At 43.2% G+C, this 25,569-nt stretch overlaps 1 protein-coding gene across 1 annotated transcript in view; it reads left to right on the top strand.

The window, feature by feature from the left end:
* The window catches only part of LOC138077656 (antigen WC1.1-like), a 54,350-nt gene extending 38,526 nt beyond the window's left edge, over window positions 1–15,824 (top strand). The window contains exons 11-20 of the mRNA XM_068969764.1: window positions 4,283–4,372; window positions 4,449–4,763; window positions 5,860–6,165; window positions 10,259–10,300; window positions 10,390–10,704; window positions 10,956–10,988; window positions 11,537–11,674; window positions 12,053–12,142; window positions 13,005–13,142; window positions 15,679–15,824. Of these exons, the coding sequence (XP_068825865.1) occupies window positions 4,283–4,372; window positions 4,449–4,763; window positions 5,860–6,165; window positions 10,259–10,300; window positions 10,390–10,704; window positions 10,956–10,988; window positions 11,537–11,674; window positions 12,053–12,142; window positions 13,005–13,142; window positions 15,679–15,824 (1,613 nt within the window). The remainder of the gene's footprint in view (window positions 1–4,282; window positions 4,373–4,448; window positions 4,764–5,859; window positions 6,166–10,258; window positions 10,301–10,389; window positions 10,705–10,955; window positions 10,989–11,536; window positions 11,675–12,052; window positions 12,143–13,004; window positions 13,143–15,678) is intronic.
* The last annotated feature ends 9,745 nt before the right edge of the window (window positions 15,825–25,569 follow it).

Raw genomic sequence — 25,569 nt, 5'->3', positions numbered from 1 at the left:
AAAAGACAAACAGACATTTCTGCAGACATACAGATGGCTAACAAATATATGAAAAGATTTTCAACATCACTAATTACTCAGTTCATTTCAGTTCAGTCGCTCAGTCATGTCTGACTCTTTGCGACCCCATGAATCGCAGCATGCCAGGCCTCCCTGTCCATCACCAACTCCCGGAGTTCACCCAGACTCACATCCATTGAGTCAGTGATGCCATTCAGCCATCTCATCGTCTGTCATCCCCTTCTCCTCCTGCCCCCATTCCCTCCCACATCAGAGTCTTTTCCAATGAGTCAACTCTTCGCATGAGGTGGCCAAAGTACTGAAGTTTCATCTTTAGCATCATTAATTACTAGAGAGATGCAAAACTGCAGTCAGGTATTACTTCACGCCAGTCAGAATGTCTATCATTAAAAAGTCTACAAACAATAAGTTCTGGAGAGAATGTGCAGAAAAGGGAATCCTCCTACATATGGGTATGTACATTGGCACAACTACTATGGAGAACAGTATGGAGGTTCCTCAAAAAACTAAAAATAGAACTGTCGTATGACTCAGCTATCCCATTCCTGGGCACATACCTGGAGAGAATCATCATTCAAAGAGACACATTCATCCTGATGTTCACTGCAGCACTATTTACAACAGCCAGGACACGGAAGCAACCTAAATGTCCCTCACAGGAGGAGTGGATAGAGAAGATGTTCCACATATATAAAATGGAATATTACTCAGTTGTAAAAGAATAAAGCTGCAGAATTTGCAGAGACATGGATAGACCTAGAGACTGTTATGTTCGGTTTAGTTCAGTTCAGTCTCTCAGTCATGTCCGACTCTTTGCGACCCCATTGACTGTAGCACAAGAGGGCTCCCTGTCCATCACCAACTCCTGGAGATTACACAAACTCATGTTCACTGAGTTGGTGATGCCATCCAACCATCTTATCCTCTGTTGTCCCCTTCTCCTCTCGCCTTCAGTCTTCCCCTGCATCAGGGTCTTTTCAAATGAGTCAGTTCTTCACATCATGTAGCCAAAGTACTGGAGCTTCAGCTTCAGCATCAGTCCTTCCAATGAACCTTCAGGACTGATTTCCTGGTTGGATCTCCTTGCAGTCCAAGGGACTCTCAAGAGTCTTCTCCAACACCACACTTCAAAAGCATCAATTCTCCATTACTCAGCTTTCTTTATAGTCCAACTCTCACATCCATACATGACTACTGGAAAAACCATAGCCTTGACTAGACAGACCTTTGTTGGCAAAGTAATGTCTCTGCTTTTTAATATGCTATCTAGGCTGGGTCATAACTTTTCTTCCAAGGAGTAAGTGTCTTTTAATTTCATGGCTGCAGTCACCATCTACAGCGATTTTGGAGTTCAAAAAAATAAAGTCAGCCACTGTTTCCACTGTTTCCCCATCTATTTGCCATGAGGTGATGGGACTGGATGCCATGATCTTTGTTTTCTGAATGTTGAGCTTCAAGCCAACTTTTTCACTCTAGTCTTTCACTTTCACCAAGAGGCTCTTTAGTTCCTCTTCCCTTTCTGCCATAAGGTGGTGTCATCTGCATTTCTGAGGTTATTGATATTTCTCCCAGCAATCTTGATTCCAGCTGGTGCTTCATCCAGCCCAGCATTTCTCATGTACTCTGCATATAAGTCAAATAAGCAGGGTAGCAATATAGAGCCTTGACATACTCCTTTTCCTGTTTGGAGCCAGTCTGTTGTTCCATGTACCGTTCTAACTGTTGCTTCCTGACTGCATACAGATTTTTCAAGAGGAAGGTCAGGTGGTCTGGTATTCCCATCTGTTTTAGAATTTTCCAGTTTCTTGTAATGTACACAGTCAAAGGCTTTGGCATAGCCAATAAAGCAGAAATAGATGCTTTTCCAGAACTCTCTTGCTTTTTCAATGATCCAGCGGAGGTTGACAATTTGATCTCTGGTTCCTCTGCTTTTTCTAAAACCAGCTTGAACATCTGGAAGTTCATGGTTCACGTGTTGTTGAACCATGACTTGGAGAACTTTGAGCATTACTTTGCTAGTGAGATGAGTGCAGTTGTGCGGTAGTTTGAGCATACTTTGGCATTGTCTTTCTTTGGGATTGAAATGAAAACTGACATTTTCCAGTCCTGTGGCCACTGCTATGTTTTCCACATTTGCTGGCATATTGCTTGCAGCACTTTCACAGCATCATCTTTTAGGATTTGAGTTAGGATTGTTATGTAGAATGAAGTAAATCAGAAAGAGAAAAACAAATACTGTATAACATCATTTATATGTGGAATCTAGAAAAATGGTAGAGATGAACTTGCTGCAAAGGAGAAATAGAGACACCAACCTAGAGAACATCATATGGATACTAAGAGGGGAAATGAAGAGTGGGATGAATTGGGACCTTGAGATTGACGTATATGACATATACACACTATTGATGTGCTGTGCTGTGCGATTAGTCATATCCAACTCTTTGCAACCCCATGGACTGTAGCCCGCCAGGCTCCTCTGTCCACAGGGATTCTCCAGGAAAGAATTGTGGAGTGGGTTGCCATACCCTCCTCCAGGGGATCTTCCCAACACAAGGATCAAATCCAGGTCTCTTGCATTGCAGGCGGATTCTTACTGCCTCAGCCACCAGACTCAGAAACACTACACTATTGATACTAATTATAAAATAGATATTGCCTGGGGACTCCCATAGACATGGAGCCTGATGGGCTACAATCCATAGTGTCACAGAGTCAGACACAACTGAAGTGACTTAGCATGCACACACACATAAACTTTGCCAACAAAGGTCTATGTAGTCTAGGCTATGGTTTTTCCAGTGGACATGAATGGATGTGAGAGTTGGACGATAAAGAAAGTTGAGCGCCAAAGAATTGATGCTTTTGAACTGTGGTGTTGGAGAAGACTCTTGAGAGTCCCTTGGACTGCAAAGAGATCCAACCAGTCCATCCTAAAGGAAATCAGTCCTGGGTGTTCATTGGAAGGACTGATGTTGAAGCTGAAGCTCGAATACTTTGGTCACCTGATGCAAAGAGCTGACTCATTGGAAAAGACACTGATGGTGGGAAAGATGAGGGCAGGAGGAGAAGGGGACGACAGAGGAAGAGATAGTTGGATGGCATCATCGACTCGATGGACATGGGTTTGGGTGGACTCCGTGATTTGGTGATGGACAGGGAGGCCTGGCGTGCTGCTGTTCATGGGGTCGTAAAGAGTCGGACACTACTGAGCGACTGAACTGAACACATAAAACAGATAAATACTAACCTATTGTATAGCACAGGGAACTCTACTCAGTGCTCTGTGATGACCTAAATAGGAAGTAAGTCCAAGAAAGAGGGGATATTTATTTATATATGTGTCATTGTTGTTTGGTCGCTGAGTTGCGTCTGACTCTTTTGTTACCCAAAGGACTAGCCTGTGACACTCCTTTGTCCATAGGATTTCCCAGGCAAGAATACTGGAGTTGGTTGCCATTTCTTTCCCCAGAGGATCTTTCCAACGAGGGATGGAACCCCAGTCTTCTATTTGGCAGGCAGATTTTTTTTTTTTTACCACTGAGTCACCTAGGAAACCCTTACATGTATATATAACGTATTAAATTTGCTGTACAGCAGAAGCTACCACAACGTTGTAAAGCAATTATACTCAAATAAAAATTAATGAAAATGAATAAAATATACTCTCTGTCAGGTAAGTCTAAGAGCCCAATACCCTGGGAAATTGTTTTAATGTTTCTTTTTCCTCTTGTTTTCCATGAGATCTCTTTTTTAAAAAAATTAATTATTATTATTTTTCTTTGTGTTTTTAAAATCACAAACACTGTAGATAAAAAGTTGTACAAATCCTTCAGAAAGGATTCTGTTTCGCGTCTTCTATTTAGGGGTAGATTAAGGATAGAGCAACTTATTTAACTCATTCTTAGGGCAAAGTTTGGCTTAAAACAGGAATCATGGCATTGTCAGGTAGCGCTGTTCATAGAGAAAGGGAACGCTAAGATTATGGCAACTTTACTGGTATGTTACAGCTTTCATCTCAGCTCCATCACTAGCTCATTATTATTATTATTACTATTTTTGAACTTTTTGCTTTGTATTCGGTTTAGCCGATTAGCAATGTTGTTACAGTTTCAGGTGAACAGGCAGGGACTCAACCATATATATACATGTAACCATTTCCCCCCAAATTCCCCTCCCCTCCCCTCCTAAAAATTATTTTGCTTAACTGAGTTTCCTGTTCTTCAACCCTCCCAACCCTCTAATCATCGCTTTTTTTCAGGAAACTACTCCCAGGTGCTGCCCCAGTGCAATGACTCCATGTCTGATCAAGGGTCTGCCGCCTCCGAGGGGAGCGCCCCCTACTGCTCAGGTGAGGGTCCCACAGGACAGAAGACCCTTTTCATTCCTCAGGTCAAGGCCTCATTGTCCCATTTCTCTCTCCTCAGACAGTAGACAGCTCCGCCTAGTGGATGGGGGCGGTCCCTGCGCGGGGAGAGTGGAGATCCTTGACCAGGGCTCTTGGGGCACCATCTGTGATGATGGCTGGGACCTGGAAGATGCCCGCGTGGTGTGCAGGCAGCTGGGCTGTGGAGAAGCCCTTAATGCCACGGGGTCTGCTCACTTCGGGGCAGGATCAGGGCCCATCTGGCTGGACGACCTGAACTGCACAGGAAAGGAGTCTCACGTGTGGAGGTGCCCTTCCCGGGGCTGGGAGCAGCACGACTGCAGACACAAGGAGGACGCAGGGGTCATCTGCTCAGGTCCACGCTGCAAACGGTCCACAGTGTGGACAGTGGAGGGGAGGGGAGTGCCCAGGAGGACGGGGGTCTGAGCCCTGAGGGAGAGATGCTGAAACGACCAGAGAAGGAGGCTTCCTCCTATGGAGCCTGTCTTTCCAGCAGGCTTGAAGACCAGGTGCTTTCACTGCCTCCTGCAGCAGCTGAGATTCTGGTCTTTTCCCCTCAGTAGTGTTTCCTGGCAGAGCCTTTTCTCAGTTTTCCTTGACATCGGGGCTCACTCTTCTGGTACATATGGTAGAGAAGTCTTAAAGCCAAGGTGCTAGTTTTTTTGTTTTGTAACAAGTTACCACATAGTTAATGGTTTAAAACAACACATTTACTTCCTTATACTTCTGTAGCTTAGATGTCCAGCAGGAATCTCACTGGATGGGGTTCAAGGTTTCAGTAGGGTCACATCACCTCTGAGCCTCTGGGAAAGAATCTGTTTCTTGTCTTTCCAAGCTTCTAAAAACTGCCTGCCTGCCTGCCTTCGTTCATAACCCCCTTCTGTTCATCATCAGACCAGCAACACTCCACTTCTCTAACTGTTATCCATATATTCATCTCCCTCTAACCAAAACGAGGAAAAGTGTTCCACCCTAAAGGATAGTGAGTCTAAGACTGTGATTAGACTGTGCTCAGGTGGTTAATCCATCATATTTCAGGGTAATCTCAGTCCTTACCTTAATCACTTCTGTAAAGTCCCCTTTGCCAGTTAAGGAAACAGTCATAGGTCCATTATTCTATCTGCCTCCACACTGTCCACATCACATCCCTTTCATACACTCTCTTAGATGTTTTGTCAGGAAGCAGGTGTCAGCTCCCTCTCCCTGCAGGTGTCCAGGTTGGTCTTCCTCTCAGTTCATATCCACCACATCACGGTGGTAGAAATATTTAGAAAGGCAGACACAAATGGACAAAGTCAGGTGAAAAGGAGACAAGTTTCACTCTGGTCATCTAATGGATTTGCTTCCTCAGCCGGGTCACAGATGAATGTTCACAATTTGGAGGGGAGAGGAAAATCCAGAGCACTGAGTGGGGTGCTCACTGTGTCCTGTCTCCTCCCTTTCAATCTCAGAGTTCCTGGCCCTCAGGATGGTCAGCGAGGACCAGGAGTGTGCTGGGTGGCTGGAAGTTTTCTACAACGGGACCTGGGGCAGTGTCTGCCGCAGCCCCATGGATGATGTCACCGTGTCCATCATTTGCAGTCAGCTTGGCTGTGGGGACAGTGGAAGTGTCAACAGTCTCAGGGAAGGTTCTAGACCCCGGTGGGTAGATTTAATTCAGTGTCAGAAAACTGATACCTCTCTCTGGCAGTGTCCTTCTGGCCCGTGGAAATACAGTTCATGCTCTCCAAAGGAGGAAGCCTACATCTCATGTGCAGGTGACTTATGTCTGTTTCTGTGTCTTTCCCAACTCTGTTGGAAGTTATTAGTGAGATTTGATATTTTAAAATCTAAGTGATGGGTTTAAGTTGAGTTTATAAAATGAAGTTTGGATGGAGCTAATTTAATCTACATGTTCCAAACTTTATTAAATTTTTAAATTGATACAACTGATACAACATTATATTTTTTGCTGTGTATGACATAATGCTTATATGTTTGTGTGTACTGCTAAATGATCACTACAGTAAGTCTAGTTATATCTCTCTATATGGATCCATATATATATTTAAATATTTTTCTTACATGATGAGAATGTTTAAGATGTATTTTCTTGCCATCTTTCAAATAGACAATACACTATTCACTATAGTCACCATGCTGTATGTTATATCTCTTCACCTATTAATTTTATAATTCAAATTTATACCTTTTGATTACCTATGCCTGCACCAAATCCCCCACTTCTGGTAGCCACCAACTACTCAGCATCTCTGAACTTGCTTTTTGTTTTAATATTTCACATATAAATGAGATTACATGGTATTTTTCTTTCTCTGTCTGATTTGTTTCACTTAACATAATGCCCTTGAGGTCCATCCATGTTGTTGAAACTGGCAAGATTTTCCTCTTTTTTATGGGTGGATATAAGTCTATATTACATTTTCTTTATCCATTCATCAGTGAAGACTTGCATTGTTTGACTCATATATATTGCTATAAAATACTAAAAGGTAATACTGTTAAAGTGCTGCAGTCAATACGTCAGCAAATTTGGAAGATTCATCAGTGGCCACAGGACTGGAGAAGGTCAGTTTTCATTTAAATTCAAAGAAGGGCAATGCCAATGAATGGTCAAACTGCCTCACAGTTGTGCTCATTTCACATGCTAACAAGGTTATGCTCAAAGTCTTTCAAGCTAGGCTTCAGCAGTAAGTGAACTGAGAACTTCTGAGATGTACAAGCTGGGTTTAGAAAAGGCAGAGAAACCAGAGATCAAATTGCCAACATTTGTTGGATCATAGAATAAGCCAGAGAATTCCAGGAAAACATCTGCTTCATTGACTACATAAAGCCTTTGACCATGTGAATCACAATGAACTGTGGAAAATTCTTTTTTTTTTTAATTTTATTTTTACTTTATTTTACTTTACAATACTGTATTGGTTTTGCCATACATTGACATGAATCCGCCATGGGTGTATACGAGCTCCCAATCCTGAATCCCCCTCCCACCTCCCACCCCATCATCTCTCTGGATCATCACCATGCACCAGCCCCAAGCATCCTGTATCCTGTATCGAACATAGACTGGCACTTCATTTCTTACATCATAGTATACATGTTTCAATGCCATTCTCCCAAATCATCCCACCCTCTCCCTCTCCCTCTGAGTCCAAACGTCTGTTCTATACATCTGTTCTCTTTTGCTATCTCGCATACAGGGTCATCATTACCATCTTTCTAAATTCCATATATGTGTCAGTATACTGTATTGGTGTTTTTCTTTCTGGCTTACTTCACTCTGTATAATCAGCTCCAGTTTCATCCATGTCATCAGAACTGATTCAAATGTATTGTTTTTAATGGCTGAGTAATACTCCATTGTGTATATGTACCACAGCTTTCTTATCCATTCATCTGCTGATGGACATCTAGGTTGTTTCCATGTCCTGGCTATTATAAACAGTGCTGCGATGAACATTGGGGTACATGTGTCTCTTTCAATTCTGGTTTCCTCGGTGTGTATGCCCTGCAGTGGGATTGCTGGGTCATAAGGCAGTACTATTTTCAATTTTTTAAGGAATCTCCACACTGTTTTCCATAGTGGCTGTACTAGTTTGCATTCCCACCAACAGTGTAAGAGGATTCCCTTTTCTCCACACCCTCTCCAGCATTTACTGTTGTAGACTTTTGGATCGCAGCCATTCTGACTGGTGTGAAATGATACCTCACTGTGGTCTTGATTTGCATTTCTCTAATAATGAGTGATGTTGAGTATCTTTTCATGTGTTTGTTAGCCATCCGTATGTCTTGTTTGGAGAAATGCCTATTTAGTTCTTTGGCCCATTTTTTGATTGGGTCGTTTATTTTTCTGGAATTGAGCTGCATAACTTGCTTGTATATTTTTGAGGTTAGTTGTTTGTCAGTTGCTTCATTTGGTATTGTTTTATCCCATTCAGAAGGCTGTCTTTTCACTTTGCTTATATTTTCCTTTGTTGTGCAGAAGCTTTTAATTTTAATTAGATCCCATTTGTTTATTTTTGCTTTTATTTCCAGTATTCTGGGAGGTGGATCATAGAGGATCCTGCTGTGATTTATGTCAGAGAGTCTTTTGCCTATATTCTCCTCTCGGAGTTTTATAGTTTCTGGTCTTATGTTTAGATCTTTAATCCATTTTGAGTTTATTTTTGTGTGTGGTGTTAGAAAGTGATCTAATTTCATTCTTTTACAAGTGGTTGACCAGTTTTCCCAGCACCACTTGTTAAAGAGATTGTCTTTACTCCATTGTATATTCTTGCCTCCTTTTCAAAGATAAGGTGTCCATATGTGTGTGGATTTATCTCTGAGCTTTCTATTTTGTTCCATTGATCTACATGTCTGTCTTTGTGCCAGTACCATACTGTCTTGATGACTGTGGCTTTGTAGTAGAGCCTGAAGTCAGGCAAGTTGATTCCTCCAGTTCCATTCTTCTTTCTCAAGATTGCTTTGGCTATTCAAGGTTTTTTGTATTTCCATACAAATCTTGAAATTATTTGTTCTAGTTCTGTGAAAAATATGGCTGGTAGCTTAATAGGGATGCGTTGAATTTGTAAATTGCTTTGGGTAGTCTACTCATTTTCACTATATTGATTCTTCCAATCCATGAACATGGTATATTTCTCCATCTATTAGTGTTTTATAGTTTTCTATGTATAGGTCTTTAGTTTCTTTAGGTAGATATATTCCTAAGTATTTTATTCTTTTCATTGCAATGGTGAATGGAATTGTTTCCTTATTTCTTTTTCTACTTTCTCATTATTAGTGTATAGGAATGCAAGGGATTTCTGTGTGTTGATTTTATATCCTGCAACTTTACTATATTCATTGATTAGCTCTAGTAAGTATACTTCCTTTTTAAGAGATTCCTAATCAACACTACGGGCTTTTCTGGTGGCTCAGACAGCAAAGAAACTTGCTGCAGTGCGGGAGACCTGGGCTTGATCCCTGGGTAGGGAAGATCCAGTGGAGAAGTGAATAGCAATCCACTCCAGTATGTTTGTCTGGAAAATTCTATGGACAGAGGAGCCTGGTGTGCTGCAGTCCATAGGGTCACAAAGAGTTGGACATGATTGAGAGACTAACACACACACACACATAACCAACACTACATTGTGGAGCAATTACCTTCCAATTAAAAATAAATTTAGAAAAGAGGGGTTCCTTTTACAACAGTAGTATCCACTTCCCCACTGTCACACTGAATAGTAGGTAAGAGTAGTTTATAATCTATCCAATAATTTTCCATTAAAATTATGTACATGAGATTTTGAATATAAATTGACTCTGTGCTTTTGGACATTATTTTTAATATGAACCATTATCATAGACTGTTACCTTTGGCTTATATTTGGTTTACTATTTCACTGATTATGAATTTTAAAAGAGAAATTTTATTTCACTGAATTTTATTTGTCTATTCATTCATTTAATAAATATTTGTCAAGCTTCTATCTAGGTATTTAGGAAAGGTTTTCCATAGATATTTGTTGAATGAGTACATACAATGTGCAGGCACTGTCCTAATATCAGAAACATGGCACATATACGATATACAAGGTCCTTCTTCTAATGGAACTTTCATTCAGAGGAGAGTGTGTAAATTGGTAGATGTCTGTGTTTATATTTGCTGTGGGGTGTGAAGACTGATAAACAAGTAAATATTTAAAGTAATTTCAGCCGGTGATCAGATGCAGTGAATGTTTCAGCCTAGGAGATAATGAGCCTGTATTTTCATGTGTCATTTGTACTGAGTCAGACTTTAGATAATCTTATGTGGGGACAGGACCACCCTCAGCTGTTTCTGATTCAGTGTTTCCCCATTGTTTGCAGGAAGAAGACCCAAGAGCTGTCCAACTGCTGCCCCCTGCACAGGTACATCAGCCCCGCCCCCTCCCCTGTGTCTCCCAGGGGCTCCTTCCTCCCACCAGGGACTGTCACAGGAGGGGCTGCTGCCTTTTCAGACAGGGAGAAGCTCCGGCTCAGGGGAGGAGACAGCGAGTGCTCAGGGCGGGTGGAGGTCTGGCACAGCGGCTCCTGGGGCACCGTGTGCGATGACTCCTGGAGCCTGGCAGAGGCCGAGGTGGTGTGTCAGCAGCTGGGCTGTGGCCAGGCCCTGGAAGCCGTGCAGGCCGTGACATTCGGCCCTGGAAATGGGAGCATCTGGCTGGATGAGGTGCGGTGCAGGGGCCGGGAGTCCTCCCTGTGGGACTGTGCTGCGGAGCCCTGGGGGCAGAGCAACTGCAAGCACGAGGAGGATGCTGGTGTGAGGTGCTCTGGTGAGTGAGGAGCTCGGGGTCCATGTAGGTGAGCTGGGGCGGCATGGGGGCAGTGGGCTGGGCCGGGCATGGTGGGGAGTTTGTGTTCAGACATCCCGGGTGCTGGGGCTCTGACCTAGGACAGGGGAGCTGGGAGGACTGGACACTGATGTTGTGGAGACTGAGGGGTGATTTCAGGCTCAGGAGGGAAAAATGGATTGCCCTGCATTCTGACCAATTCCACTTCCCCACACTGCTGTTTTTCTCTTTAGGTGTAAGGACAACATTGCCCACGACTGCAGCAGGTACTGTGATCCATCCACCAGTAGGGGAGAATACTCAAATACTGGGGACCTGTTCTGTGGGCTCTCTGACAGCTCAGAAGAGGAAAGAGTCTGAGGAGCTGTGGCTCTTGGGGAGCAGCCAGGGCATTACACTGGGGCAATCCCCTGCCTTGATGTCCAGGGTCAAATGTTCTCATGCCCGGGGTCCAAGGAAGTCTAGTTCCCATGTTGTAGAATCTAAGGAACTCCCACTTGCCCCTGTGTGTTGCTCCTCATCAGTGAGGTGTAGATCCCAGGACTGTTTGATGCTCTGTCCCCTGAAGCCGAAGGAGAGGCGATGAGCTGGGTCCTCAGAGGCTGTCTCGGCAGGGCAGCTCCCTCACAATCCCCAGCTCTGCCTCAGGGCCACACTGGCCAGAGTGGAGTTGACTTGTCTCAGTATGAGACCCGGGGGAGCCCTGACACTGTCTGAGGCTGAGACGCCATTGTCCGGAGCTCCTGAAAATGCTGACACAGGAGATTTCTCTGTGCCCAAGACTATCTCCAGCCCTTTTTCCTGTTCTCTTTAGGGACCAGACCAGCCTCGAATCATCTCCCTGGTATCTTCTCCCTGCCTGGGGTCCTCTGCCTTATCCTGGGGTCCCTTCTCTTCCTGGTCCTCATCATCCTGGTGACTCAGCTGCTCAGATGGAGAGCAGAGCGCAGAGGTGGGCTTCCCCCTGGTCCCCAGAGTATGGGCAGGCAGGAGATGGGGAAGGTGTGAGGAGGGGAACCTGGGCCAGGTACTGTTCTGAGTTGCAGACTCCATGTGCTCTGTGCTGAGCTCTAAGGGCTGAGTAGACAGAGGTTCTTAGGACTGGGGTGTGAACTCTCATAAGTCATGGCCCCTCCTGTGAGACCAGACAGGGTTGGCGCTGAGCAGTAATCAGGGTCAGATGAGGGGAGAATGTGCAGATATGGTGCACGGGGTAGGAGACGATGCTGAGGTCCTGGCAGCCCCCATGTGAGCACCAGGGAGATGAAGGTGGGCTGGCTGGATCGGGGTATCTGGGGAAGCTTCTGCGACCTGCTGGGTGATCTCTCAGCCTTATCTAGCTATGAAGATGCTCTTGCTGAAGCTGTGTATGAGGAGCTCGATTACCTTCTGACACAGAAGGAAGGTCTGGGCAGCCCAGGTGAGTGTCTCATCTGCCCTCCTGGGATCTCTGGTTGTCACCACCCACTGGCTGTGCACATCTTCTCAGCACCTGCAGACCCCATGTGTGCCCCAGGCTAACAGAGACGGCCCCTCCAGAGAGGCAGGATGGCCTCTCAGAGCCCCGTGATCTCCCAGCCTCTGTCTACACTGCAGGAGCCAGACCTGTCCCTTCTCAGCCTTAACACAGGTCCCGTGGGTGTGGGGAGGGTCATTCTGTGTCATTTGTGATGTTTGTCTCCGCATGAGGCTTTCCCGTCAGATTCTCACTGACTAAACTGCCGTATTACACCAGAGATGGTGAGGACAACAGTGACTACAGGTCCACTCCAGGAATTAGAGGTGGAGCTGCTTCGGCTGGGCTTTGGGGAGGAGAGTTTCCCTCAGAGGAGATTTAAGGGGAATTGTTTTCCTTTGACGGACCAGAGGCATCCCTTGTATCCAGATGGGCTTCATCCTCCTTCTCTGGCTGCTCTGTGATGTCTCACGTCGGGGCTGCTCTCTCTGTGTCCAGATTCACAGGCACAGAATGTTTTTAAAAAAATAACATCTGTAAAGCACAATTTGTCAAAGTCCTTTAGCAATGCTCAAGGGTGGAAGAGTTGCTTTGAGATATGTCGTTTCCATCAGAAAATATTAAGATATGTAAAGTCATGTTTTGGCTTAAAGACACATCAAAATGAAACATGGTCTTAGAGAAAAAAGTCTTTTAAAACAAAGAGTGACTGGTGCCTCTATTCAGAAACTCAGAAACTCTGGATCAGAAGGTTTCTTAGGTATGTCCCAGAACAACCCACTTACTGCGGTTCATACACTCCCTTGTCTGCTCTTGGAACCCCCAGATCAGAAGACTGATGTCTCTGCTGGAAATTATGATGATGCTGAAGAAGTACCAGTGCCTGGAACTCCTCCTGCCTCTCAGGGGAGTGAGGAGGAAGTGCCCCCAGAGAAGGACAATGGGGTGAGGACCTCTCAGACCGGTGAGTGGGGTCAGTTGATCTCCTGCAATCTTTCTATCTGGAAGAGTGAATTTGTGCTCCTCAATGCCCAGCCTCCCTAGAGATTCAAAACATAGGTAATCTCATACATTTGGTAGCATCATCTTGACCATATGCCATATTTAATGCTGTCAGACTCCTTGCAAGGAGTGAGGAATCACTCTGCTTTTGGCATTTATGTCTCTATAATGTGACATAAACTTATCACTTTATATGTGATAAACTTGCATGAAGATTTATAGATTAGGGAATTTCCTGGTTGTTGATAGACAGGGAAGCCTGGTGTGCTGCAGTCCATGGGGTCACAGAGAGTCAGGCATGACTGAGTGACTGAACTGAACTGAACCAAATTCAAAGGTGGAACAAGTGTTTTAATAATATCTTTGCACTGTTGCACACATGAAGGCAAACCATTCAATATCACAGTAATCCAGGTCTACGCCAAATCAGTAATGCTGAAGAAGCTGAAGTTGCCATTCTAGGAAGACCTATATGACCTTTTAGAACTATGACCTAAAAAAGATGTCCTTTTCATTATAAGGGACTGGAATGCAAAAGTAGGAAGTCAAGAGATACCTGGAGTAACAGCCAAATTTGGCCATGGAGTACAAAATGAGGCAAGGCAAAGGCTAATAGAGTTTTGCCAAGAGAACACACTGGTCATAACAAACACCCTCTTCCAACAACACAAGAGAGGACTCTACACGTGGACATCATCAGATGGTCAGTACTAAAATCAGATTGATTATATTCTTTGCAGCCAAAGATGGAGACCCTCTATACAGTCAGCAAAAACAAGACCGGGAGCTGACTGTGGCTCAGATCATGAACTCCTTATTGCCAAATTCAGACTTAAATTGAAGAAAGTAGAGAAACCCATTAGATGATTCAGGTATGACCTAAATCAAATTCCTTATGATTATACAGTAGTAGTGACAAAGAGATTCAGGGGATTACATCTGATGGGCAGAGTGCCTGATGAATTATGGACGAAGGTTCATGACATTGTACAGGAGGCAGGGATCAAGACCATCCCCAAGAAAAAGAAATGCAAAAAGGCAAAATGGCCTCCTCAGAGGCCTCCTCACACATGAGGAGGCCTTACAAATAGCTGAGAAAAGATGAGAAGTGAAACCAAAGGAGAAAAGGAAAGATATATCCATTTGAATACAGAGTTCCAAAGACTAGCAAGGAGAGATAAGAAAGCCTTCCTCACTGATCAATGCAAAGAAACAGAGGAAAACAGTGGAATGGGAAAGACTAGAGATCTCATCAAGAAAATTACAGATACCAAGCAAGGGAATATTTCAGCCAAAGATGGGTACAATAAAGGACAGAAATGTTATGGACCTAACGAAAGCAGAAGATATTAAGAAGAAGTGGCAAGAATACAAAAGAACTATACAAAAAAATCTTCATGACCCAGATAATCACAATAGTGTGATCACTAACCTAGAGCCAGATATCCTGGAATGTGAAGTCAGTGGGCCTTAGGAAGCATCACTACGAACAAAGATAGTGGAGGTGATGAATACCAGTTGAGTTCTTTCAAATCCTAAAAGATGATGCTGTGAACGTGCTGTACTCAGTATGCCAGCAAATTTGGAAAACTTAGCAGTGGACACAGGACTGGTAAAGGTCAGTTTTCATTCCAATCCCAAAGAAAGGCAATGCCAAAGAATGCCCAAACTACCACACAATTGCACTCATCTCACACGCTAGTAAAGTAATGCTCGAAATTCTCCAAGCCAGGCTTCAGCAATATGTGAACCGTAAACTTCCAGATGTCCAAGTTGGTTTTAGAAAAGGCAGAGGAACCAGAGATCAAATTGCCAAAATTTGCTGGATCATCGAAAAAGCAAGAGAGTTCCAGAGAAACATCTATTTCTGCTTTATTGACTATGCCAAAGCCTTTGACTGTGTGTATCCCAATAAACTGATATTTCAGTAGCTGCAAGAAGATACTCATTCTCTAGAAAAGAGTATTTCTCCATCTGAGGGTCTGTGTAGTTTCTGGGGAGGTGCTATCTGTGGCTGCACCTGTGATACTATTTGTGGACATTTGGAAACAGGAGTCAAGTCAACTAAGAGCAGACTTGGGTTGTGAGTGAGGAATTCAGATTTTTTCTGTTTCCAGTCTCCCTCTTATTGTGAATTTGCATCTATCACCTGTGAAAGGAGAACAATTTAGATTCCTTTTTATGATTCTTACCATTGCTGGGCATCTCCTTGGTATTGTGTTGCCTGGAAGCAGGTCTCCCAGAGCTCCTGAGCACAGGTCTCCTGTGATGCAGGATTTCCACATGCACGGAGGCCCAGGAGACCACATGAACTGGATCTGAGAGCACAGCTGGGATCCATCCTCACTGGGACTCATGTGAAATAGCCTGAGCCTCCCTCCCCACACCTGGGTCCCAGGGATGCTTTGTCATAAGCACTTGCTTGACTCCTTTCCACCAGAGGATTCTGTCCCATCCTCATGTCTCAGTTCAAATCAAACTTCTCTTTTCTATTTCAGGCTCTTGTCTGAACTTCTCCAGAGAGGCTGCCGATCCTGGGGGAGGAGAAGAGAGCCTCTGGCTGCTCCAGGGGAAGAAAGGGGACACTGGATACGATGATGTTGAACTCAGTGCCCTGGGAACATCCCCAGTGACTTTCTCGTGATGCTGTATCAAATATGAGATGAATCCTCAGATATTCTAATTGCCTGTATTTCAGTAGAGTAGTGCTGACCTGTAATTGTGTCATATGAAAATTGCTCAAAATGAAATATTCTGAATAAATTAACTTTTTGCTGTGCTCTTAATTTAGCAAGTTGCATGGCAAATGCTTTTAGAGGATTGGCCCTCAAATGCCATCTTCCTGAAAGGAAATACAAGATGAGTGAGCTGACCTGCTTTGTCACCTGTCTTAGAGGCTAATAAGGGCATGCTCACAAGTGCTCCAGGTCACTCTTATTTAGAAATGGATGTAAAGTTGGTCTACATTCACACGCCCCTTCCTAACAAGATGAACTCATGGGGGGAAAAAAACCAAACCAGTTCTAAACATCTCTGAGTTTGTAACTTGTTCTTGAACACCAGACTGGGTGTGAGCTTCAAATTGGAAGGTTGGCTGGTGGGAAAGAATGGATATAGCTTTCCTTATCCTGCCTCAATATTCACAGGCCAATTAAAAATCTAACTGTACATAACTACCTCTTCCTTTTTCATCTCTCATTTATTCCTTTAGTGGATACAGACACTTCTTTGCTCACCTCCCATGTCTATTTGATTATCCAAACCTTCTAAATCCATTCTTTCTTCTCCATCTCTTCCTACTATTTCTTCAGGATGCTGCTATTTCTTGTCTCTCCAAGGATCTCTCCTTCTAAGAGGATTATATCAGTTCATATACATCTTCAAGTTAATGGATGACAACTTGGTGCTCACCCACACCCTGTATTCAGGTGGGACAAGAGGGCAAGAAAGTGGAGACCTAGGCAGAGGGGATCCAGAGGAATGGATGTAGATAGAAAGATCAGGAACATTTGTCTATTTATGTTTCAGAGATATGGATGGAGGCATCTGACATGACTGATCTCTTAGAGGAAGAATTTCAGACCAAGGGGCTTCTTTGAAAACATCTATTTCTTCAGATGTTTCAAGATTGTTTCAAGATTGCTTTAATCTGGTTACTACTGAAAATGGAACTGTGATCCTGCTGTGACTCCTCAGGGTAGAGAGAGCTGTCATGAAGAAGTGGCAAAGTAAAAATTATGTTTATACAGCCCTACCCCCGCAAACCCCCTGCACCTCTACCCCCTGGCCAATTCCATTGTGGACATGTGGAGAAGCTGCTGAACTCTTATAAAACCTGAGAGTGCTGGCCTGGTTCTGAGCTGGACCCACCCAGTTACTTGGTTGATGACTCTGGATGGTTTCTAGGGCTCCAACCTCCACTCACGCTTGCACTCTTCATAGTTCTAGGCTGTGCTTGGGGATGGGAAGATGCCCAGGGCTTCTTCCAGGGCAGCTCACATGGCTATTCACTTGGGAAGTGATGAAATAGATGACATATGATGAAATAAGGCACACATGCCAAGAAGCTCAGTGAACTCCAAGAAAACACAGATAAACGATTAAATTCAGGAAGACAACATATGAAGAAAATAAGATTTAAAAAATTATCATCATCATTATTATTGTTTTTAATTTTTGGTTGCACTGAGTCTTTTTTGCTGCACATGGGCTTTCTCTAAATGCAGCAAGCAGGTTTCTCTATCTGAGGGCTTCTCTTATTGTGAACAAGTTCTAGACACCCAGGCTTCAGGGGTTGCAGCATCACTTCCTATTTGTGATTTGCAGGTCCTAGAGCTCAAGCTCAGTAATTGTTGAGCTAGGGTGTTACTTCACAGAATAAATTCAGGTTTTTTTAAACAGAGATAGAAATCATAAAAAAGGAAGTAAACAGGGAGTTTGCTGATGGTTTCATGGTTAGGATCGATGCATTTGCTGCTGTGGTCTGGATTCAATGCCAGTAGGGGAACTGAGATCCCTCAAGCTTTGCAGTGAGACAAAGAGAATAATAGAAGGAACAAAACAGAAAAATGAACCAATCAGAAATTCAGATGCTTAAGATTCAGTTCAGTTCAGTGGTTCAGTTGTGTCCGACTCTGCGACCCCATGGACTGCAGCACGCCAGGCTTTCCTGTCCATCACCAACTTCTAGAGCTTTTCCAGACTCATGTCCATTGAGTCGATGATGCCATCATCCATCCGTTTCATCCCCTGTCGTCCCCTTCTCCTCCTGCCCTCAATCTTTCACAGCATTAGGGTCTTTACTAATGAGTCAGTTCTTCACACCAGGTTGTCAAAACATTGGAGTTTCAGCTTCAGCATCAGTCCTTCCAATGAATATTCAGGACTGATTTCCTTTAGGATGGACTTGTTGGATCAGTTGCTTGAGGCTACAATAAATGAAATGCAACAAAATGAAAAATGCTACCTAGAGCATCAACAACAGCAGAAGACCCTGTAACTTAGAAGGCAGGACCATTGAGATTACCCAGCCAGGGGACAAAGGAGAAGAGGAATGAACAAGTGTGAAAGAACCTGTGCGAACTATGGGGCAACATTCACAGAAACAACCTGCACAGTATTGGAGTCCCGGAAGGAGAAGAGAGGGAGAAAAGGACAGAGATTGTACTTCAAGAAATAATACCAGAAAAGTCCCAAAGCTGATGAGATTTAGACATCCAAGTTCATGTAGCTAATAGGTCACTCCTCAGAGGTCATTCAAAATGATCACCCCCAAGACACATTACTTGTAATCAAGAAAAAGAGAGAATTCTGTAAGCAGCAAGAGAAAAGTAAATGCTCACAAAAAAGAAATTCCCTTAAAAATATCAGTGGACTTCTTAGTAGAAACCCGACAGTCCAGGAGAGAAAGGATGATATATTCAGTCTTATGAAAAAAAAACAAAAAACCTACCAACCAAGAATAATTTTCTCAGGAAAGTTGTTTTTCATAAATGAAGATGATATAAAGACTTTCCTGATATGAAGTCAAATCATGAATACCCTGTTAACGGATATAACAGTTGAGGGAATTCACCAACACTAGGTTTGTCTTACAAGTTTGCTGAGGGCAATTCTTCAGACTAAATGAAGGATGCTGATTTTTATATGAAAGAAGTAGAAATATGCAACAGACTTGTATATGTAAATACTGAATTCAATTCATCATTAATATGGTAGTGTGCTAACCAGTTAGCTTCAGTCTAAAGTATTAAAATAACTATAAAGAAAAAATATTTTGTTAGTGGATACACAATACAGAGAGAGGCAAATTGACATCAAAAACAAAATGCGTAGAAGGGGATAAAAGGTAGAGCTTTTGCATGTCATTGGAATTAACTTGATATCAGTGTAGTATATACCGTTGTCCCTCTAAGATGTTTTATGTGAGCCATGTGGCAACAAAAATGTAAAAACCTACAGTAGATTCACAGAAAGTAACAAGAAGGGACTCAAAGTGCAACATTATCCAAAATTATCAGTTCACAGTTCTAACTGTTGTGCAGAACAGTTGAGTTGTCCTGGTCTCCACATCATCTTTCCAGATCAGTCCAAGAGGACTCTCCTTCAAAAGTGAAAGACTAATTAGGCTGTCTGTTATTTTAAATTTTTATTTTTACTTTATTTTACTTTACAGTACTGTATTGGTTTTGCCATACATTGACATGAATCTGCCATGGGTGTACATGAATTCCCAGTCCTGAACACCCCTCCCACCTCCCACCCCATATCATCTGGCCCCTCATCTCCTTCCTTATGTCATATCGATGGTGCAGCTGTACTTTTTTAATTGCAAATTTTCTTCCTCTGATATTGCTGTGTGATTTTAATGAAAAAACTGCCAATGATAAACCATATGAATATCCTGTCTCCTCAGCTGGGTTTGATTAAGACTTATTAAGAAGCCACATGTAGGTACTTTGTGGTTTGTGCTGTGTATCCTTAGAGATAGAGATTTGCAGTGTTCGTTGTGACATATTTGTTGGTGATAAGCTGCTTGTTTGTGAAAATCAAATCTTGCCTTGCTTATTGCAAGAAACAAATGCTTTAAAAAATATTAGCTAAATGATGTTCTCAGAAATATTTCTTTATATTTAAGACAATTTCTCTTCAACATTTAGTACAGTGCCACTCAGCCATTCAATAAATAATAGGTGAGCATCTGTTAAGTTATAGAGGGGGGAAATACAGAGCTTATACACAGGCACAGGCCTCGCTTCAATCCTGGGCCCTGGCAAAGCTTCAGACAATGCCTGCAGACTCCAGGTACCTTGGTTAGCATGCCCAGATTGGGAAGCATTCAGTGACAAGGAAAAGAGATCTGTTCACAGAGTCTTTGATGTTAAAGGAGGAAGACATTTTGCTGTGTTTCCAGTGTTCTTAGGCTGGTCTGCGGGCAGGACTCAGCTGCACCAAAGCTCCACGTGCAACAGAGCCTCTGTTCATAGACTTTGAGTCTGAGCAATCACTCAGGCTCTGAACTCTGAGTGCCACCCCAGAGGCAGTAACCTTAGGTTTAAGTGGTTTAAGAATCACCACCCACAAGAGCTCAATAGCTCTGCAGTTGGTAATTACATCAGCTCTGAGCAGAGGTGGGTGAATCATGAAGTTAATGAAGCGTGTTCTTCAGAGCCTCTCCTTGCTCCACCCCCTTCCAAGTCCCAAGGGGGCCCTAGGGCTGTGGTTGAAACAGAGAGGACTCTATGATCCTTGCCCCTCACCATGTCTTCTGTCTGCCTTTTGCCTGTGGAAAACTTTAGTCAAAGGATATGTTTAATTGGAGAAGCGAGAAACCTGGAAACAAAGGAAAACATTCAGAGGAGTCTAAATAATAATAATGTAGTCATTAAGCACAGTAAGGACCTTTAGTTCTTTCTCAAGGGTTATGCATGATATTCTGAGCCATGTCCTGGGAGCTTCTTATAGATACAGAACACCAGGTGGAGCAGTGGCTACATGATGACCACACTGTACCCAGGACTTGAGCATCCACAGTTCTGAGAACTGACCACAAAGACATGGGAACAAAAGATTAACTGTACCTAAAACAACCAGTGGATGTTTTGGATGGAGTATGAGCAAGCTCTAGGAGTTGGTGATGGACTGGGAAGCCTGGTGTGCTGCAGCCCATGGGGTCGCAAAGAGTCGGACTTGACTGAGTGACTGAACTGAACTGAAAACAACCGAGATGATGCTAATCAGACCACTGATGACCAATTAGAAGGTGCCTGTTAGAGATGACTGTGCTGTTTCTGCATATAACCTCCTCCCACCCCAGCTCTGTCTATAGAAGCTCTCACCCTCTTCTTGTCATGGGGTGGGCAGAGTCGGCCCTGTACAGATGTCCACCACCCTCCCCGCCAGTTGCTGGCATCTGAAATAAAACACTTTCCTTTCCACCAACCTGGCCTGTATACTGGCTTTTGAGCGGTTAGCAGTCGGACCCCTCACACATAACTCTCGGTTACATGGTCACAAGGAGATAGATTTTGAACGTGTCATTTTGTTCAGTTGAGGGAAGAAAACCTCAGAAAAATTATTTCTTACCCAAAGGTGAAGAATTTAATTAACTACATGGAGAACTAAATCCAGGAATCAGATTTGTTTCGGAAATCAAGAAGAAACAGAAGAGGTTTGCAAAGTACATGCTGCTTTTTCACTAGTACAGGATTGGTGGAATGTAAAAATAAGATCAAAGATGATGAACTGACTAACTCAGAGCAAAGGAGAGCTGTTTCAGGATGAAGGTCAAGATGCTCAGAGACAAAAATGGGGAAATAGAAACACAACTGTCGGCACAGACTGATGTAAAGGGAAGAGGGGCTGCACCAGCTGTGGACGCTCTTAAACAGAAGTTTAGATCTAGTTGTTGGTCAATCAGTCATGGTGACTAGGAATCAACCAAGCCCCTAAGAGGAATCAAGGTGAGACCTGAGGGAGCAGCTTGGGGTGAAGATACAGAAGGAAGAGGAGATCCAGGAAAGTACCTGCTTCATGGGACAGATTCTGTCTTCCTTTCAAGTCTTCAGAATAGGCTCTGATCTGAGGCTGGAACAACTGACTCCCAAGTCTCAGAAGGAACACACATGTGCACAAACACATTCATCACCAACCTGCAAACGTGCTGTGGGCAGTGAGGCTCCATAGGCTCACACGTGTACCACGTGGAACATGCAGCTTCTGGGGCAGGAAAGAGAGAAACTAGAGAGTTGCATGGGGTTTCCATGCCTCTGCTCAGAAGTGACACAGGTGGCAACACCCACGTTTCATTGGCCAAATGAGTCACTGGGAGATAGAAAATCAGCTATTTGATGAATATTACTATTGATGCCACATCCTTAGTAGCAATGCTGTCAGTTTTTTTTTTTCCTTGCCTTGGTGAAGTTTCTGAGGTACAATTTTGTGCAGAAAGTAAAAGTCATTAGACCGTCCCCAGAATGGGATATGAAGGACTTCTGTATCTGGTTCCTTCGTCTGGTGTGTCTTTGACTCCTTACTCCACTTCTGACTGTGCTGAGTGGGAGTGGTCAGATTCGTGTCTCCCCTGCTCCCACCCTCCCCACTCAGTATCACTAACTGCAGGGTGATTTTCAGCATTTGTTTATGCATTCATTTCTTTATTTATCCACTATTTGTTAAGCTCTCTCTATGTGTCTTTACTTGACTTTAAAGAGATATTGAAGAGTAAGACACAATACTTCCTGTCAAGAAGCCCCCACTTTAGAGACAGTGAGCAAGGTTTTACAGATTAAATAAACACAGCAGTAATTTTGAGCTGGAGGTATTAGAAGGAATTCACAGATGTGACAACTCTGTGCTTTTACAAACAAGATTTATGAATTTTCTTTCTGTAATGGGCTTAAAAATGTGTCCTCTAGAATTGAAATATATATAAACGTAATATTCTCTATTTTTATCACTGATTTCATCTTGTGCACTAGCAAGGCATGTATGTGTGGATTGAAAGTTCCATAAAGTTAACACAGACTCTCCCATTTAAAATTTATAACTCAACTTAGTTCGGGTTCATTAATAACTGTCTTGTCATTTCTAGTTCAAGCTCGCTGCTAAGACTGGTTTTCCTCTATTTCAGGAGGTGTCTTCTTGTCTCTTCTCCCACAGATGGTGTCTGGGATGGGAGGGCTTCTTCCTTTCCAACAGCAGCAGGGAAGGCCCCTTTGTCTGCATGCTCTCCACTTAGAATCTGCTTGTTTTTGATTTAGCAGCTTTGATCTGCTCTTGTCTCTGGTATCTAATGTTGCACTATGGAGGAATGAATGAGGCCAGTTCAGTGGCACACTCTTTGTTTGATGTTTCTGGTTATAGACTGTAAAGGGCTGAACAGAGATGATGGGCTGGACCTCAGCCAGCTCATGACCTTGCTCTTTCCCTCATGCTCTTGTGATGAAGTGGTCTTTGGTAAAGGAGTCTTTACTAACCTTGGTCCCATCCACGCAAGGAACGCAGATGGTGAAGGAGGTCTCCAGCGCTTTGGGGTAACAACTCAGTTAATAATTTTCCTTTAGAGTTGTATACCTCTTTTTTTTTCAGATTTTATTTTATTATTATCATTAATTTTTACTTTACAATATTGTATTGTTTTGCCTCTTTTTTAAAATATAAATTTATTTATTTTAATTGGAGGTTTATTATTTTACAATATTGTATTGGTTTTGCCATACATCAACATGAATCCGCCACAGGTATACACGTGTTCCCCATCCTGAACCCCCCTCCCTCATCCCTCCCAGTAATGATTTGGGAGAATGGCATTGAAACATGTATACCTCTTTTTTAATTTAAAAATATTTTGTATTTTAGTCTGTCTGATTGGTCCTGAGGAAATGTTCCTCAAGGAAGCACGTTTAATTATTAACTTTCCTGGCAAAGAGATTACTGAACCTCTGACCACCATTTTCTCATGGTGATTTGGGAATAATAATGCTATATGTTGTGTTGTTTAGAATCCATAAGGACAAATAGTTAGCCTAAGTAAAAGAACAAGATTCTTTCTGCTCTTTACTTCTGTACTTCTAATTCAACATGGAAGATGTTTAAATTTTTTTATAACAAAATTTCTTCCTGTTACAGTTGTGTGTGGTTTGAATTGAAAATATGCCAGATGATAAATACATAAACATCCTGACCGCTTGGCCGTATCTGATTAAGACAGAACAGGAGGCTTCATGGTCTTCACCTGTCAGTGTGCTGTGGTTTGTCTTCTTTATCTCCAGATAGAGAGAGAAATTTGCAGCGTTTATGCATGTTTAGAGCTGGCTCTCTCAGCACTGCTCTTGGGCTGGGGCTAGGTTGTTTCTAGTTATTGCAATTTACTGCATTCATTGCAGAAAGGTGTTGGAGTGAACCACATATAGCTCATACCTTTTAACAGTATGGAAATATCATTCAAACGAATGATGCAGCTTGCACTGTGCTGTTGCATCCTCACAACAAGTTAAATTATTTCTAAAAAGATTTCTTTTTGATTGAAATGATTTGTGTAAAATACCAGGCTGACATTCATTCATTCAGATATACAAGAGACATCATTACGAATTTTAGTTAGCCAAGCATTGGGGATATGGAGGTGAATTAGACATAAAATGTTTTACCAAGTACATTAGAGTTTATAAAGTAAAATGATTAAGTAAACAACTTAATTCACAAAAGCTCACCAATGGTAAGGTCGAGGTTCTTGAGCAGTTACATGGGGCACAGAGAGAAGGGGTGACGTGTGGAAGACTCGCAACTCTGAATGGCACCAATGACCATCACAGCATGTGGTTCCTGAGAGAGTTCTGACAGCCTCAGTCAAGGCTCCAGGTAACAGAATGGAATTCCTGGTCTAGAGTCCTGGGATTCCTGGGATGAGATGGTGGAGATGCCCTAACACTGCTTCCCTACTACTATGTGTGTGTGTGTGTGTGTGTGTGTTAGTCGCTCAGCTGTGATCAACTCATTGTGATTCCATGGACTGTGGCCCCTCCAGGTTCCTCTGTCCATGGGATTTCCCCGGAAAGAACACCGAAGTGGGTTGTCATTTCCTTCCCCAAGAATCTTCCTGACCCAGGGATCGAACTCAGATCTCCTGCATTGCAGGCAGATTCTTTATCATCTGAGCCATCAGGAAAGCAAGTTAACAGTAGTACATAATACTACTTCTATGTACTACTGCTATTGCCTGGAAAGTTCCATGGACAAAGAACCTGGCATGGATTCACAAGGTGTTGGCCATGAATGAGCACATCAGCATCAGCACATGTACTACTGTTAACTAGTGTTGTCAGATCACATACTAATGCCACTCACTTAATCTGCACCATAATCAGTCATCTTGGTAGGATCATAACCCTCCTTTTACTAATCAGAGAGTATAAGAACCCTGTTCAAAGCCCACACTTGGCATGTGGCTAAACTGTGAGTCAAGACCAGGCAGTCTGTCTCTCGAGCCTGTTTTCCTGACCCCTGTACTGCACTCTCTCATGTTCATTGTGGACACAGCTGGGTTAATGTCCTCCCTAAAACTTTCCTCCTTCAAATCTTTGATGAGATTGGATACTGAGATTCCTTTCTGTGTCATAAAGATGTAGCTTCATCCACGGGGGAGTCGGTCCATGTTGACCCTGCACCCCCAGCTCTGGGGCAGAGGGTGCTGTGGGGACAGGCTGCCAGCCCTGAGTTTGCCACTCCTTATAGCCCACCTCTTTCTATAAAGTGTCTGGAGCTGCTAACAGCATCTCACCTGTGAGATCTCCATCCCAAATTGAGACCATGTGTACCTGGTTCACTAAAAGCATCCCTGTGTCATCCTGTGGGAGGGATACTGGACCCCAGGAAGCATGTCCCATGTT

The sequence above is a fragment of the Capricornis sumatraensis genome, chromosome 4, assembly GCF_032405125.1.
Source record: "Capricornis sumatraensis isolate serow.1 chromosome 4, serow.2, whole genome shotgun sequence".
In the NCBI taxonomy this organism is placed as follows: Eukaryota; Metazoa; Chordata; class Mammalia; order Artiodactyla; family Bovidae; genus Capricornis; species Capricornis sumatraensis.
This window is presented reverse-complemented; position numbering and strand designations above follow the sequence as displayed.